Source organism: Pseudorasbora parva, chromosome 7 (assembly GCF_024679245.1).
Source record: "Pseudorasbora parva isolate DD20220531a chromosome 7, ASM2467924v1, whole genome shotgun sequence".
Taxonomy (NCBI): Eukaryota; Metazoa; Chordata; class Actinopteri; order Cypriniformes; family Gobionidae; genus Pseudorasbora; species Pseudorasbora parva.
Window position 1 is genome coordinate 8,443,207 of NC_090178.1, and position 16,955 is coordinate 8,460,161.

The 16,955-nt window shown below is 37.5% G+C and overlaps 1 protein-coding gene across 3 annotated transcripts in view; it reads left to right on the forward strand.

Annotated features, from left to right (window-relative positions):
* Window positions 1–16,955, forward strand: part of ntrk1 (neurotrophic tyrosine kinase, receptor, type 1) — a 33,564-nt gene that overhangs the window by 12,193 nt on the left and 4,416 nt on the right. The window contains exons 5-16 of one of the 3 annotated variants that reach the window (XM_067447979.1): window positions 122–273; window positions 541–683; window positions 929–1,067; window positions 4,411–4,743; window positions 4,832–4,849; window positions 6,278–6,333; window positions 6,429–6,531; window positions 10,014–10,178; window positions 10,278–10,408; window positions 11,968–12,140; window positions 14,820–15,060; window positions 15,321–15,479. In XM_067447979.1, the coding sequence (XP_067304080.1) occupies window positions 122–273; window positions 541–683; window positions 929–1,067; window positions 4,411–4,743; window positions 4,832–4,849; window positions 6,278–6,333; window positions 6,429–6,531; window positions 10,014–10,178; window positions 10,278–10,408; window positions 11,968–12,140; window positions 14,820–15,060; window positions 15,321–15,479 (1,813 nt within the window). The remainder of the gene's footprint in view (window positions 1–121; window positions 274–540; window positions 684–928; window positions 1,068–4,410; window positions 4,744–4,831; window positions 4,850–6,277; window positions 6,334–6,428; window positions 6,532–10,013; window positions 10,179–10,277; window positions 10,409–11,967; window positions 12,141–14,819; window positions 15,061–15,320; window positions 15,480–16,955) is intronic. The other 2 variants (XM_067447980.1, XM_067447981.1) reach the window with 2 other exon arrangements.

Genomic DNA, 16,955 nt, shown 5'->3' on the forward strand with positions numbered 1-16,955 from the left:
ATTTGAGACTGAAAAATGCAAACAATTTACCTCAGTCTGAAAAACTGAAACGATAGATTTTGAGGTCTTATATATGTGTTATTTTGCTGAAAGCATGACGCAAGCATTCTTTTTTGCAAAGGATTTTGCGGGACAATCCACTCACCTGCTCATGTGACATTTACTGGCTTCAGCAATGGCATAGAAAAAGACAAAGCGATATTGATTCTCAACACAACTGCATCTACAATGGCAACAGCGTTCAGCTGGATTCATTTGAAATGGATAACTGCAGTAAGTGCACCTATCTGGAAGGAAACTTGTTAAGATCAAGTGTGCAATTTTACTTCTATCCCAATGAAATATGCAGGGACAATAAGCAAGATTGAGTTTCTCGAAAAGTGTAAATGCTATGACTGAGTTTGGAAAACCTATTTGAAATAAATTATTAATTATGATTAAAATACATCACCTTTAAGTTAGTGAAACAAAATGTGGACACTACTGTTCAAGTTTGGGGTCCTTAAAACTAAAAACATTGTTTTTTTCCCTGTCCTGCAGGTGTTCCTGAAGTCAAAATTGACCCACCGACACTGACTACTCAAGAAGGGGGAAACCTGACATTTACCTGTCTGGTGACAGGAGTACCAACACCGATTATCCGCTGGAGAACAGAGCACCTACGCTCCAGCTGGACCCTGCAGGTACATGACACTGGCTTTATACTGCATTCAAGTATTGAAGCTGTCAATGAAGCATCAATTGAAACTGACCAAAGTAGTGCATGTTCCTGGATCAAAACCATATTTTGGTATGTTAATGAATACATGTACAGTAAAATTGGTTGAAAGGGCCATTCTTGAAGTCACTTTACCCCTGATTGGTTGATCAGATGTTGTGGCAGGACTTCAGAGAGATGTTTACTTTGTCAATTCATCTTTCTCCACAGCAAGGAATCTGGGGATCAACCCTGGAGCTGGTTCTCCACATGAGGAACGTGTCTTCTTTAGACAACCTGCACAATCTCACCTGTGAGGCGGAGAATCGCGCTGGGATGGACGAAGCCACGGTGCAGCTGGATATCGAATGTAAGCGCTGACATTTTTTTGTTCTTTTATTTCTTTTTTCTCACCTTGTACGCTGTTATTTTCAGAATACGTAAATGTGTACTAGCACATTTTCAAATCTGAATGTGACAACATATTAGATTCCCATGGAAATGAGATCTAAATAGGAAATTCCTATGGATGCAAGTAAAAAATTAAAAAGGTTACTGTGAGATAAAGTTTAAAATAAGAAAGTCCCTCTATGATACTGCAAGACTGTCAGATATAAAGCTGCAATTACCATTATATTTATTTTTGTGATGTTTCTTATACACTATACTATTATTTCATTTTTTTTTTGTATGAAATAATATAAAGTGATTTTATTTATATTTTGAACAAGCTTTTATTTTAGTTTTAAGTTTAGTTTAATTTAATTTATAATAATTTTGTTGTTTTTTACATAAATAATTTTGCATTTTAGTGTAAATTCATATTATGGAAATTCATATTATATTCATATATATATATATATATTCTTTTTTTCTTTTCTTTTTTCTCCGTAATATAATTTTATGAATATGAATGACTTCGTTCTCTCATGATAAGTAAATTGTGCGCACAACATAACCATTTTATGTTATTCTTTTTTGGCCCCACTTTACATTAGGTGGCCTTAAGTACTATGTACTTACACTAAAAAATAAGTACAATGTACTTACTGTATTTAAATTGTATTGCAAAACACCTTTGCTGATAATGAGGTGGGATACGGGTAGAGTTAGGGGACAGGTGTGGTGGTGGGGGTCAGTTTAAGGGTAGGGTTAGGGGTAAGGGAAGTGACAACTGTGTAATTACAAATGAAACTACAGAAATGAATTACAGACGTAATTACATGCAGGTATTTTTTAGAATGTAAGTACAATGTAAAAACATGTGTGTACACTATAAGTGCATTGTATCAAATGAGTAATTAAAATGTTAGTACATAATAGTTAAGGCCACCTAATATAAAGTGGGTCCTATTTTTTTACAGTTTACGTTTTGGTTTTATTGAACTATAATACGCCTAATTCGATTTTTTTGTTTTTTGTTTTAGTGTTATTTTTTTTATTTATTTATTATTATTTAAAAAAAAAGATTATACATTTTAATGCTTAGTTTATGTTTTTAACCTAATAGTTTATAGTTTTATTTCAGCTCTTTTTCAATTTAAAATGTAAGTGTTTTTAATATTTTAGTTAACGATAATAACCCTGCTCTTAACAGAAGCAACAGCATTACAATGGCCGAAATTTTCCATCGAAAAATCCTCCCATATGACCGCACTCCACACCACAGCAATTATCACTGTTTATCACCTCCTCTTCAGAAAGAAGAAAAACAGTGCTTGACTTCAGACAAATGTATAGCCATCAGGGGAGCGATAATGACTGTCAGGAAAATGGGATGATAACCGTCTTCAGATCTTGTTTGTTCTCTACTAATGGATTTCTCTCCCCCATAGTCCGGAAATATAATTGTGAGGACCGATTGGCAGATAGCAAGTGTGCTAGCTGCCAGTCTATGTCAGAATCACATGACTGGTGGACAACGGCTCGTCGCCACCGCTGCTTAATTCGCTCTTAAATTAGCAGGCCGGGTTATAGCCCACAGCGCGCAGGTGCTGCCACGGCATCATTTTGACCCGAAACATTTTTTTTAAACCCAGATGCCAATCGATAATATAATTTCCAAGCGTTAGTTATGGTCTTAGTGTACTGTACTTTGCCAACCGTAGCTCCAGATGATGAAATTCACCTTCGGCCAGCAACCTTAACCGCAACCCAATTAACAGATTTAATTATTTCATTCTTTTTGATTACCACAATTAGTGGAGTTCACAAATGGTTCTCGAACTTGCTCAGCCGTTAACATTGGGCCGGTGTAACAAGGATGGTTTTTCAAGCGTGAACTCTAGGCCATGACACGAATGACTGTGATTCTCCGTGCGAAGCACTTTCTGGAGGCAGGGTCACGGGTTAAGAGCACTGAAATGGTTATGAAGCAGCGACCGGGCTGTGCACATCAGCATGTTCTCCCTGCTAAAAGAACCATTTCCTGTATCCCACCTTCATCTGGCTCTCAAGTGCCTCTTGTGGTTAGGTCCCCTAAACAGACAGAGATTTATTATTTATAACAGGTCAACAGGTTTACTGTAAAGATTGAACACATTGATTCATGGAAAAAAAATTATGACGGATGCAGCAATTATTTGAGCTATTCTGAAGAACAGGTACTAGATATAGAAATTCTTATACATACAGGAACATTGTTTGAACTTCATTAACAGCAATGATTCCCGGCCATCAAAGAATTAAACTTTGTGTGCATGAGCAGCGATGCAATGCAATGACTACCAATACAGAGAGTAATCTGCTGCCTGATAGTTGGATACAGCAGTTGAATAAGAGTGGAGACTAACAACCAACAGCTCAGAGACTTCGGCAATTCAGTGTGACAAACACTAAAACACACACACACACACACACACACACACACACACACACACACACACACACACACACACACACACACACACACACACACACACACACACACACACACACACACACACACACACACACACACACACACACACACACACACACACACACACACACACACACACACACACACACACACACACACACACACACACACACACACAGATACAGATGATATTTAAAAAAATCTTCAATTCAATAAAATTATTTATTATAATTAATTAATAATAATACATACATACATATATTCTTATAACTGGTATTTTCTTTTTTCTTTATCTTAATTAATGTATGGTTGTATGTTAGATGTATATATATGTATATGTATCTATATTATTTATACTATATTACTATATTTACGTTATTGTTACTTTCTGTCAGACCTAAGATAACGTTTTGAATATGAAAAGAATAAGCGTTCATAATAACAGAGTATTAAATAAAGATTAGAGAGCCAGATGCAAAACGTTTATAATTATATTATAATTATAATAATTATTTTTGAAATCTACTCAATTAATTGCTCATAATAACAGAGAAGGGACCTATGGGAGGCTGATTAAGTAATCAAATAAACTAAAGTTTTAATTGTTAAAAACACACACACACACACACACACACACACACACACACACAACAATTCTTACAGGGAAATTGCACTTTAAGAGAATGTTATTTGCCATAATCCCTTTACATTAGTCCAAGATGATATCAAAAGTAATTTAAATTTCAAAATAGGCAGAAAGAATTAAATATTCAATATCTGCTGATATTGTGCTTCCCTAATGGAGTGATTATGTCTCACTGCACATTTGAACTCATTCCCCATCTGTGTTTAGTTGCAGTGCGGATCTTGTTTCTAAAGGACTCAGAACCACAACATCACTGGTGCTTTCCATTCGCCGTGGACAGCAATCCTCCCGCCACCATCAAATGGCTGTACAACAACACACCTCTCAACGAAACCCGCTACACCTACACCGATATGATCAGAGACGCGGCCGATGGCTCCGTTCAACACGGCTGTCTGTTCCTCAACAAACCCACCCATCTGAACAACGGCAACTACACACTCATCGTGGAGAATAAACTGGGTAGGGACCAGGCTACGGCTTTTGGGAAGTTCATGGAAAATCCTTTTGACCCCCTTGACCCAGAGGGCATCATTCCAGGTGAGTGAGCATCATCACACAACATGTATTGCAGCAGCTTTGTGGTGCATCGACTAATTTTTGGTTATAATCTTTCTCCACATGCCAGTCCTCCCTGATGACCCAAGTAAGTTACTCTAAAACAGCTTCCTGTTGGTCAAATGTCCAGATGGCTTTTAACTCACACTCGCTTTGATAATTAAAATGTTGTTATCTCGTCCACTCCAAAAAAAAAAGTTATTTGTACTGTCTTGTTTTCCAGTACAAATAACTAAACATCCCTAAATCAAGACACATTTACTTGAGAAGTAAAATTACACAAGTTATCAAGTCTTATTTTATACTAAAGTTTAAAATTAATTTTTACCATAGACTGTATATAACAAAGGACATAGTGTCCGTGACGTCACCCGTAGGTTTCTGATGAGCATTTTTGAAGCAAAAAAATGGGCGGAACCAGCCGTAACTATATCTTGGCAGTGCGTCACAGCACGTCATTCCTGGATAACAGAAAATGGGCAAAGAGGCGGGGCGTGGGTGGAGACAGAGAGCAGAATAACGGCTAGTTTGTGAATCTACCTGTCACTCAAGTGGCCACGTCCATAATTATGTAGTACTTTAAGGCTTAATATCATTTAAAGGGATGGGTTATAAACAAATTCACCACCTCACAGTTGTCATGAAGGACAAAATTGGCTATATAGACCAAAACCACTTTTTGTTAGCCTAGAAATCTAGACGCACCCTAGCGGCAGCAAATCTAATCTGCCGCGAGTATCGTCTAGCAACTCTCAATACAGTTCTGAGCTGTAAAATCCAAACTCTGGTCAGGCCAATCACATCGTGTATAGAGTCGGTGGGCGGGGCTCAACATAATGACGGCAGAGTTGCGCTTGCCTGCTACTGGTAATGGGAGTTTTGGGAGTTTATGAGTTAATGGGAGTATTGCAGTTTATAGGATAGACTCCCTTTTGGAGTCTGGCTAGCAGCCAGTCGATGAATTGCAGTTTAAATCACTTCTGTGTTGGATTCAAGAGAGAGAATGGAAAAAAAGATCTGCCAAAGGTATCAAAACATTTTAATTCAAAGGGAAAACAAGATTATTTTTCTTAATTTTGATACATTGAGTTGAGTCAGTGGTGTGTTGAAACTCACTGTTATGGTGAGGGGCGTGACATTTCCGAAACGCTCAGAGTGATTGACCAATGACAAAACACTGGGCAAGCCCACCAATCTGAGCACTATGTGCTTTTCAGAAGAAGGGGCTTAGACAGGAACTAAACAGAGGATTACTGAAAGACTGAGAAGAGGTGCTGCAACGATGTCAAATATGTGAAACATTTGACCTATTTCAGTAGACCCTGAAAACAAAATCAAGACTTTGTAAGAGGGCATAATATGTGTGCCTTCATACTTAAAATCTTCATTCATTGTGCTTCTAAATTAAATATTTATTGATTTAAAAATAATTATTTTTTTTGTACTGTAAAATAAGAAAAAAGTATTACGATTTTTTTTTGCACTGTTGATAAAGTAACAAATGTTTTAACATTAGCAGTTCCCACCAACCAAACAACGGAGACTGAGAAACTGGAGAGCAGAGTTTTTGGGGTATGAGATGTCACATATGATCACAACATACTGTTATTTTTTACAGTCTTATATAACTGTTATCGCTCTAATTGTGTCCATTTGCATGTTCATAGGTGTCAGAAGCGGTGGGTCTCGCTGTGTTCGCGTGCACATTTCTGCTCATCATGGTTGTTGCCATCAATAAATGTGGACAGAACTCCAAGTTCGGCATCCACCGTAAGTTCTTCCTAGTCAACATGAACTCAAAACCGCCACTGATGCTCGTTCCTTTTTTAAGTTACTGCTACAAAAGAAATTCTTCCTAAACCTTGCTTTGCGCTGCTCTGAAACAACTTTCCTTTTCAGCTGATGTTTCAAATCCCTTTTACCGTTAACCTCTCACTACCGAAGTATCCATTTTAGCATGTAAGGCCCATTTTCCACAACGGATATACAGTAATTAAGCCTCACCCTGTCTGCATTCTAATTAAATATCCTGTTTTGCACAAAACTTTTACTCGACAGCCATATTTGCAACGCCTCCGGCAGCTATTTGGGGCATGCAAGACCAACCTGAAAGGGGAAATTCTTGGCCAACTCATTTAAATAACATATTTCAAATAGCAAAACATCTCTCATTAATGGGAACTAAAGCTTCAAACTGCAACTGCCGTGTTACTCCTCCATATTGTGCAATGCAGTTTCTCCCATTCATAGCAATATGAGTGCACCATCTTAGTATATATAGTCTTTGTGAAAAGTAAACATTAAATCAAAACTGGTCATATATACTTTCTTTATGCATATTGTGCATGTTACTCTACATTTTACCCACCAACTATCCAATATGGCATGTAATCTAGCCCTAACCTTCATTTTTTCTCAGTAAACATCCATTTTCCTCCATCCAAGATTACGGAAGTAAAATTGGATGTGATTAACATTATTTCGATTTTCCACATTCTACAAGCTATAAGTAACTTTGCAGCTACGTCAACTAACTCTCATTAGAGTATTATTGACTGTCTGCTTAATATTTGATAACACTTTATTTTGATGGTCTTTTGATGGACTAAAATTAACTTTGTAAGTACAGGTCAACTTATTCTACTAACCCTAACCTAACAGTCTACTAATACCCTAATGCAGTGGTAGTCAAATGGCGAACCATGGTCCAGTTCTGGAACCCAGTTTGGTTCCATCCAGGCCACGGGACATAATTGCAATTTTCTACAGTTTAAAGTGAGCAGCACGTCAAAACAAAGGAGCAGTTCACACCATTTACTGTAACAATCTTTCGGCACTAGATCCTCTAATATTTTCAAGAGCAAACACACTTCATTCAAGCCCTTTCCCATTCCACTACATCCACATTGCTTCTCTCTCCCGCTAAAAACATAAAGTGCATAGATACTTTTGCTAAAACACCTGGTCATACAAAAGACTCGGACTGTTTAACTAAAACAGATTCGACAAGTTAATAAGTTCAGTTTCCCATAAATGTAGCATTATTAATCAGCATATTAAGAGCATGTCATAAACAATGTTAGAATTTGGTACATAATTTTGAGATGGCAAGAGAAAAAAAAAAGAGAAAATTTAAATAGTAACTTTACTTTGTGCTCATAATGAGATTTTGCTTTTTAGATTATGTATGCTTTTTGTTTTTAGTAGTTAATTATGTTGAGCAAAATATAAAGATACTAGATACCCCCATTATGTTTTCTAAGTCTCAAGGCCTTCTATGTGCCATACATGTAGGTGTCTAAATGTAAAAATAAATAAAAATAGCCTGCTAAAGCATCTGATTTAACCTTTTTATGTTCATATCCAGTTGGGAGAAATATGTTATTTTTCTTTAGGTAAATATTGGAAAAAATTCTTAAGACTTCACCGCTTGGCTCTCGGGGCACAGCATTCTCATCTTTGATGACTATTTTGAGTGTTTAAGATTTTTGTTCTTTTTCAACGCATTACGGCTGCCTGGGAATGTTTAACCGTTCCAACAAAGTATTGTCTGGACCTCCGCTAGGAGGAGGAAATCTAGAGACCAGAACTCTTGGAACTTTAATTGAATACCTCTGCTCAAATAAGAGTTACTTGACATGTACTTGGAAATTTACTTATAGTTAGTAGAATGTCTAAAATGGACTATATCGAAAATAAAGTCTAAACATATATTACTTTTATATGTATTACTGGCTGACGTGACAGTTATGCTCATGTGATCTAAATATAGTGGCCAGCATTTGTAGGATTTGTTATTTTGCAGGCTAATATAACTGAAGCCTTCATCTCATGTTATCATTTTATCTGTCAAAAGTGCTACATATATATATATATATATAATATTTTAATTTAGAGTACCTTTTACATAGACACCTTGATATTTCTCCCAAAATCCAGCACAAAACAACACATCAATTTTCACTTAATCAGTAAGCTAAATCCGTTTAAGACTCAAATGAAGATGTTTTAAGGTCTTTCAATGGAAGGGAAACAAAACAAAGACATCGTAGAAACAAACCAGGTGCGACTCACGCAACAGCGGAAGAATGGTATCGCTAAACAAGAAAGCCAAAGACAGCACAATCACAGCACATGCCAAAATGACTTTCTCCATTATTATTTTGAAATCTGAATGAGTTCCACAGGAGGCATTGTGTTTCTTTTAAGTAGCGCACAAAAAAGGGAGCAAAATTCGGTCTCTTTTAAGCTGTAACTTTGTACAGTGTCAGGCTAACAGCTCGGCAAAGTGCTGCCAGGTCTTAATTACAGCATGCAAAGTAAATAGCATCGGGAGCCCCAGCCGCGAGCGAGCCATTAAAGAAGAGTGATGGAGCCAGGCTTTTCAGGTCCACTCGCTCCGCTCACAAAGTGCCTAAGTGGACCTGATTGCCTCCCTCCCCTCTCACCCTCTATTCCCTGCGTTCCTCTTCTCTGCCCAGTCTGGGGTCTCTGCGGTTATAGCTTGAGTGGGTTTTGTGATTTGAAGGAGAGGCCCTTGCGTTTAATTCTGCTTCCTAAAACTGAGGTGATTTGCTTTAGATCCAGTAAACATACTGGTAGATATCTGTTGTGTAGATTCTTTTTTGTGCATGCAGTAACTTGTCAATTTTAAATAATACTACATAAAACACAACATACTGTGAGTGGTGTTTGCCAAGGCAACTACTTCTCATTTAGGGTTACAGATTTGAACAAACCCAAACGTCAAGAATTAAATGACACCACATAACCATTTGTGCTACACGATATCTTAAATCCTGCAGCTTGCTGTGGAAAGATATAGCCTACTAATTTTCTAAATCAGGGTTTTTCTATCATGATGATGCCCCCAAATATGATCATTCAAGTGCAATATTTTCAAATATAAAGACCCAATTTACTATTAGTTAGTTTATGTTATACTGTATATGGCACTACGTTTTGCACAGACAAGCGACTTTACAAATCTAGTTTTTGATCATCTATGTGACAAACTTAATTGTTTATCTGTACATCGTCAGGAAAATCTGTAACCGGCTAAGATTGTATAAGGAAAAATAAGCTAGATGTTGTCAAACTGCATAGGAATTTGTGTAGAGCTCTTCAGATGTTTACTCTATAATTGCCAATAAGTTGATTAACTTAACAGGGCTCAGGAAATGTAAAGGGAGGAAAAAGAAAATGCCGAACCAGAGCTGCATGGGAACCGCTTCCTCTCTGTGTGTCTACAGGTTCGTCTGTTCTAGGCACTGAAGATGATCTGGCCGTGTCTCTCCGCTTCATGAACTTCGGGGCAAGTCCTCCATCTTCAGACGATAGCACGCTGGACTCTGGCTTGTCCAGTTTTGTGGAGAACCCGCAGTATTTCTGTGGCATCATCAAGGACAAAGACATGTGTGAGTGTCTCACAATAATAGCGCACATGTTTTCAATTGGAATATTTTCAATATTCAATTTGTACTATATTAAAGTGATTCTTCCTTTGTATTTTGCAGGTGTCCAACACATTAAAAGAAAAGACATTGTTTTGAAGTGGGAACTGGGTGAAGGAGCTTTTGGCAAGGTTTACCTGGCAGAATGTGCCAACCTTTGTCCTGATACTGACAAGATGCTGGTAGCTATCAAGGTATGATCACGCTTTAGCTTATCAGGGTTAACATCTTAACATTAAAAAAAGAAAAAAAAGTTAGGGTTATTTTTTTATGTATTTTATGTTCCAGAATGAAAACAAAAATGTTTGAATTAAATGTTACTTTTTCCTAACTATTTAAAAGTATATATTTTAAATAGCAACAAAAGCTCAAATATTTAACTCCACTATATGTATATACACAGATTTGAACAAGAACACTGGCAAGCAATGCAAAACATTATAATTGGTTAGTAATATTTAACCCATTCTTCCTGATTCGTCCACACTGCGATTCCGGCAAATACACGGATAATAAGACCCGGCATTTGTTCCCGGGTTGCTAGATTTGGTCCATTCACACTGCCAGCGAAATACAGTAATATGTGCACTTTTCATACACAACCCGTAACGGTCCCGGGTCGAGTTGACACGTGACATCCTGATGTGACGTATAATGGCGAGCGATCTCAGCTTCAGCGCGGATAGTAAGGAGCTCCGTTGTCTCGACTTGTGTCCAGTTTGCGCACATTTCTGCTTGTTTAATTTTATTTTCTTTTGTATACGAACACTCTCTGCGTTTAAAACACCGACTAGCTCTTCTGGCACTGCAGGGTTGTATTATTGAAAAAACAAGCTCTAGGAGTCGCACGATAACTACGTACATGTTGCGGCATTAGTTTCGGCTTTTGTTCACACAGGGCTCGTCCCGGGTCGAATACCGCAATATTACTAGGTCCCTGACCCGGGTCGAATTCGGTAATCAATGCCGGGACGTGGTTGCTTTCACACAGAAGGCGACCTGGCAATGTTCCGGGAATATAGCAGGTCCGACGTGCAGTGTGAAAGGGGCTTGAAAGGGGCTCAAGACTATCAGATGTTTTCACAATTCTGGAAAAATCTAATGTATTTTAGCAAGCTAGATAAGTTCTTATGTTAGCAAAGCAAAGCTGTTATTGATAACTAAAACTATTTTAAAACAATTTTGTTGACTGAAACAAAAGAAAATATGGATGAAAAACTTAAACTTAATCATAAAAAAAAAAAAATATATATATATAGTTTAAAAAAAATAAAAATAATAATAAGTTAGTACTAAAACTGAAATCTAAATGGGCTAAAACAGAAGCTAAATAAAAAAATATTTAATATATGATTTAACTATTAACTACTAAAAAGACAAAAATACCAAAATTACTACATTTTTTAGCTAAAATTAAAATTAAAACAAAAAAAGCCAATACAAAAAATCAATAAATAATATTAAAATAATACTGTGGCAAACCATAAAAACCAGAGTTAAGCAACATTTAAAAGTGATTTGAGGATACCTTTTAAATTCAAACTGAACTGAATTTGAATTGAAAGAGCAAACAGGATGAATAATTGCAATTTGAATTTAAACGTCAGGAAGTAGCATTAAAACGGATTTAAATTACAAATTCAATGTTCATCAGAAAAAAAAACTACTTTTTTTTACATAATACATTAACTGTGTTGCTTTTACCTGAAACTATGTTCACTGTGCTTGAATATATGATTGTCTTCATGCGTAGACCTTGAAAGTCGCCAGCGAGTCCACCCGACAGGACTTCCAGCGCGAGGCCGAGCTGCTCACTGTGCTGCAGCATGAACACATAGTGCGGTTCTACGGCGTGTGTACAGACGGAGAACCTTTGGCCATGGTGTTTGAGTACATGCGACACGGAGACCTCAATCGCTTTCTAAGGTCAGTCTAATAACCACCAGCCACTCACAGCGAATTAACTACAGTGCCAGACAATGTGGTGTAGCGGTCAGAAACTGACCAGCTCAAAGAGTCTTTAGAGAAAGAGCCATATTTGCTGACTTAGTACAACCTTAACAACACAAAAACATGTTTCATTGGACATATCACAGCAACCAATAGCCGTCATTTCACATCTCGGTCAACCATAGACCAGATATAGTCCAGCTACGAGTAACCCCCTTCTACCCAAAATAACCTTGAATTTGGTTACATGATGTCTTTGTGAGATGTATGATAAGTCAACAGTGATTACAAGGTGTTTCATTTCTTTGACATGTTCATGTTCTAGATGAGTCTATTCTTAGGCTATGGTTAGACGTCTATTAAATTTTATTTACAGCCCAAATTTTTCCTTGTTTTAGCCTAGATGTCAGAGCTGTGTTTGGAAAGCTATTAGACGTCTTTTAAATGCTAAATGCTTGCTGGGACATAGCAAAAAGCCTCTGGGAAAATAATTGGGAGCAGGGCTTGACATTTTGCTAACCAGCCAGTGAAAATGCTGAGTGGCTAGTAACTTTGGAAATCCACTAACCACAATTCTTACATCGATACCCATGGGGAAAAACCACCATATATATATTTTATTCTATCTAATACTTTGGCAGCAGGTATATTGGGCTGCTGTCCCTTAAAGACCTGATGCAGGAATCCATTATACTGTTATGTGTTTTTTTTTCTCAACTGTTTACGTTCAGTTGTGTGTGTATGTGTGTGTGTGTGTGTGTGTGTGTGTGTGTGTGAGCCTGTTTATGTGGTTTATAAGGACACAAATTTGTATAACTACATGGGTATAACACTGGTATTACACTATAAATGTGGTTTATGAGGACATATCAAATGTCCTCATAATTCAAATGGCCTTAAAAACATACTAAATGATTTTTTTTTGAGAAAGTAAAAATGCAGAATGTTTCCTGTGATGGGTAGGTTTAGGGGTAGGGGCAGTGTAAGGGGATAGAAAATACGGTTTGTACAGTATAAAAACCATTACGCCTATGGAGAGTCCCTGTAAACCACATAGACCAACATGTGTGTGTGTGTGTGTGTGTGTGTGTGTGTGTGTGTGTGTGTGTGTGTGTGTGTATATATGACTGTTTAAGTGAATAAGCAGTGTGAAACAACTCAATTTAGAATTTACAGGCGGATTTTTCTGCGCATACTTTGGATTTGAGCACAAAATATGTGGACATGAATTCGAACTATGCTTAACATACTCTGTAACACCAACAATATTCACTTGGAACAAATTAAACCATTGAGTGAGGTAAGGCAAGATGTCAACTGTCGGAGAGATGAGAGAGCGAGAAAGCACAGCTTGTATCATATATCAATTCTGCAGAAAATTTGAATTGAAAGCGTTTCAGATCTTTCAGTACCGATATGTATCGAAAAATCTATCTTTTTGACAAAATTACATTGCACTTAGTTTATTATTTCAGATGCTTTTTAAAGACTAAAATTGGCTAGTAGAAGTGACTGCATTACGGTCACAAGCTTGACTTTAATATAGCCTCTCGAGTGTTAACAGTTAATAATCTGGCCTGCTAGTCAACTTTCTGCATTATGTTTTGGGCTTTCGTGTTAAATAAAAAAGTTGCATCAAATTTAAGGCCTTTCATTTACCAAATTTCCATCTACATCTACTGAAACTCAATGCCCAAACTGAGTAGACGAGCGATGAAGCCCAAATGCGAATCCAGCTTTGTGATGCTCCAGTCTTAATTAAGATGTAAAGTTGACTGAAGTGTGAGGTGGCTGATGGGGGACTGACTGACCATATGTCCGGCACAGCTGAGTCTCGGTGCGTAAAGATCCAGTCTGTTTGCCAGGTGGTTGCTGGGGCCAGATTGGGAGTGGGGACAAGTGAATGTTTGAGGGGGAGATGGAAATCGCATTTTCACGTGTATGGATGTGGCTCCAGTCTCAGTTGCAGCTGCCCCATCCTGCCACCTGCCTTCTAAACTAATAGGGATCACATACTAAACCTCAGAGCAGAAAAGAAGGCAAGCGAGTGGCAGAGAGTTCTCATGCGTATATTAGGATGAATGGAGACAGTGGTTTGCTCATTGAGGCCTGACACGCAAGGCAATGGAGAGCAATGGCGCTTGTGCTGTCATTTAGCAGATGCTTTTCATCCAGTGTGCCTTACAGGACACTTACTGCAATCTGGAGTTTGCTGTTTGTTGTCACAATTGTAGCGTCTCGAATCGTACTGAACTAAACTGTACTGAACCATACCGCTGGGTGAAAATGAGCCATTGACTTCCATGAAGAACCATAGATGCATTAAACACATCAATAAAACCTTTCCATTGCACAAAAGGTTCCCTATAGTGTAAAAAGGTTCTTTGGATTGTTAAAGTGAGTTCTTCACACTGAGAACTGCTCACTGAAAGGTTCTTTCTGGAACCAAAAACGGTTCTTCTATTCGGCATCACTGTGAAAACCCTTTTGGAGAGAGTAGTGTGCTTTGAATGTATACTAAACATCTAGAACAATTTAGTAGGGTAATTTATGCATATAAAACAATTCACATAACATACTGCAAAAATAGTATGCTATTCTTTTCTCAGGTTCATGTTTTTAAGCAGCTGTATAATGTGTGCCGTGTTTGTACAGGGCTCACGGTCCAGATGCTCGTATCTTGGACGAGATGAAGGTTCCTCCGATGGGTCAGTTGACCCTTCCTCAGATGCTCCAAATCGCTGCTCAGATCGCCTCGGGCATGGTGTACCTCGCTTCCCTTCATTTTGTCCACAGAGATTTGGCCACCAGGAACTGTTTGGTTGGAGAAGGGCTTGTGGTGAAGATCGGGGACTTTGGGATGTCGAGAGACATTTACAGCACTGATTACTACAGGGTAAAACATGTCATTTCAGTATCAATGATCTTACTCCCTTGGGTTTTTTGGAGGGAAATATCTGAGTTTATATTGAGATCTCAAACTTTGGTGTCTGCTAATTTGATTACAGTTTGACTTCTCTGGGAGAAAAATATGAAACACTAAAGAGATTGTGAATTTGCCTTTACTTGCCTTTGCCTTTACTTTTTACGTTTTTGTATATTATTTACCCACAGCAGAGATGTTTTATTGTAATTTGTTCTCGTTCATGTCATCAGGTTGGTGGGAGGACGATGCTGCCCATTCGCTGGATGCCGCCAGAGAGCATCATGTACAGGAAGTTCACCACGGAGAGTGACATCTGGAGCTTTGGAGTAGTCCTTTGGGAAATTTTCACCTACGGCAAACAACCCTGGTATCAGCTATCCAACAGTGAGGTACAGTACCACATTTATTGCTCCCAGTTAGTGTCAACCATTTATGGCTGCACAATTGTACCTATTTAAATGTCAAACTCATTTATTGTTGCATGTTTAAATACAATACAACCACAAAAACAAACTGATTTGAAAGGAAAAGTTTATCTAAAAATTACAATTCTGTCATCATTTACCAATGCGTTCCTGTCTATGGATGGAAATCAGAAATGCAACAATTGGGGTTCTAATTAATCCGTGTATCATTAGTTCAATCGTTCTCAGAAAAACCTGATTCCGGCTTGATTTTTCGTTTTTCTTTCAGAAAAATTAATAAACAGTTTGAATATTCGATTTCTGCAAGTAGGCTGGAATTATATGCCCCTTTCTGCTGACTGGTCAGCCGAACATCAAACTACTATCTTTTTATTCCTAAGTAATTTATATATTGCATTTAACGTCAAATAATCGAAATGTTGACTTTTTAAAGTAGCTAAATTTTTCCAGTAACCTGTGCGCTCACATGCCTATCAGTTCTGGCATTTCTAACTTGATGTTAACAACTTTTACAAAATAAAACATCTGTCTGTTGTAGCCTAAAATATTAACGCTGTGCCAGTCAGTCTACTTGCTGTTATTTCAAACTCAAAGGCTGTGAAGATGCTGATTCCCACCAGTAGCCTACTGAACTAGCCTACGAAGCCTTACTAACCCACAATTTAACTTCTTGAACCCATACTGTTAAACTGAATATACCATTTTTTATTTTATTTTTAAACATCCACAAAAACAACAAATTGTTCGTTAATATAGACCCCCTATATTGCTATAGCGTATTCTACCTTTTTTTTTTTTTTACAGTCTATGATCCTACTGTATTTTCCGTACTGTAGGCCAACCTTGTGCATCTTTCATTCGGTCAAGTTTCCATATTTCCTATGTAACATTTGGATGCTATAAATTATGTTTTATGAATGGGTCAAACGTGTTTGCCAATCGGCCTGAATCCACTTGACTTCCTTTGGACTGCTCTCTCAGATTTGCATAAACCCATATTAAACAAAACAATATTAAGTCAAAAAACGATTGAACGAATGATACACGGATACCAATTGATCTCATTATTAATTCTTGTAGTATTTTTAAGGATGAAAATAGTAAACATTGCAAGCATATTTAAAGGGTTAGTTCAACCCAAAATGAAATTGATGTCATTAATGCCTCACCCTAATGTCGTTCCACACCCGTAAGACCTCCGTTCATCTTCCGAACACATCTTCCGTATGCAAGTGTATGCACACTATACTGTCCATGTCCAGAAAGGGAATAAAAACATCATCAGAGTAGTCCATATGAGACATCAGTTAGTTCATTAGATTCTCTTGAAGCATCGAAAATACATTTTGGTCGAAAAATAACAAAAACTACGACTTTATTCAGCATGCTTCTCTTCCGTGTTTTTTTTAAACCTCAAATAAAGATTCAAACGATTTTGAT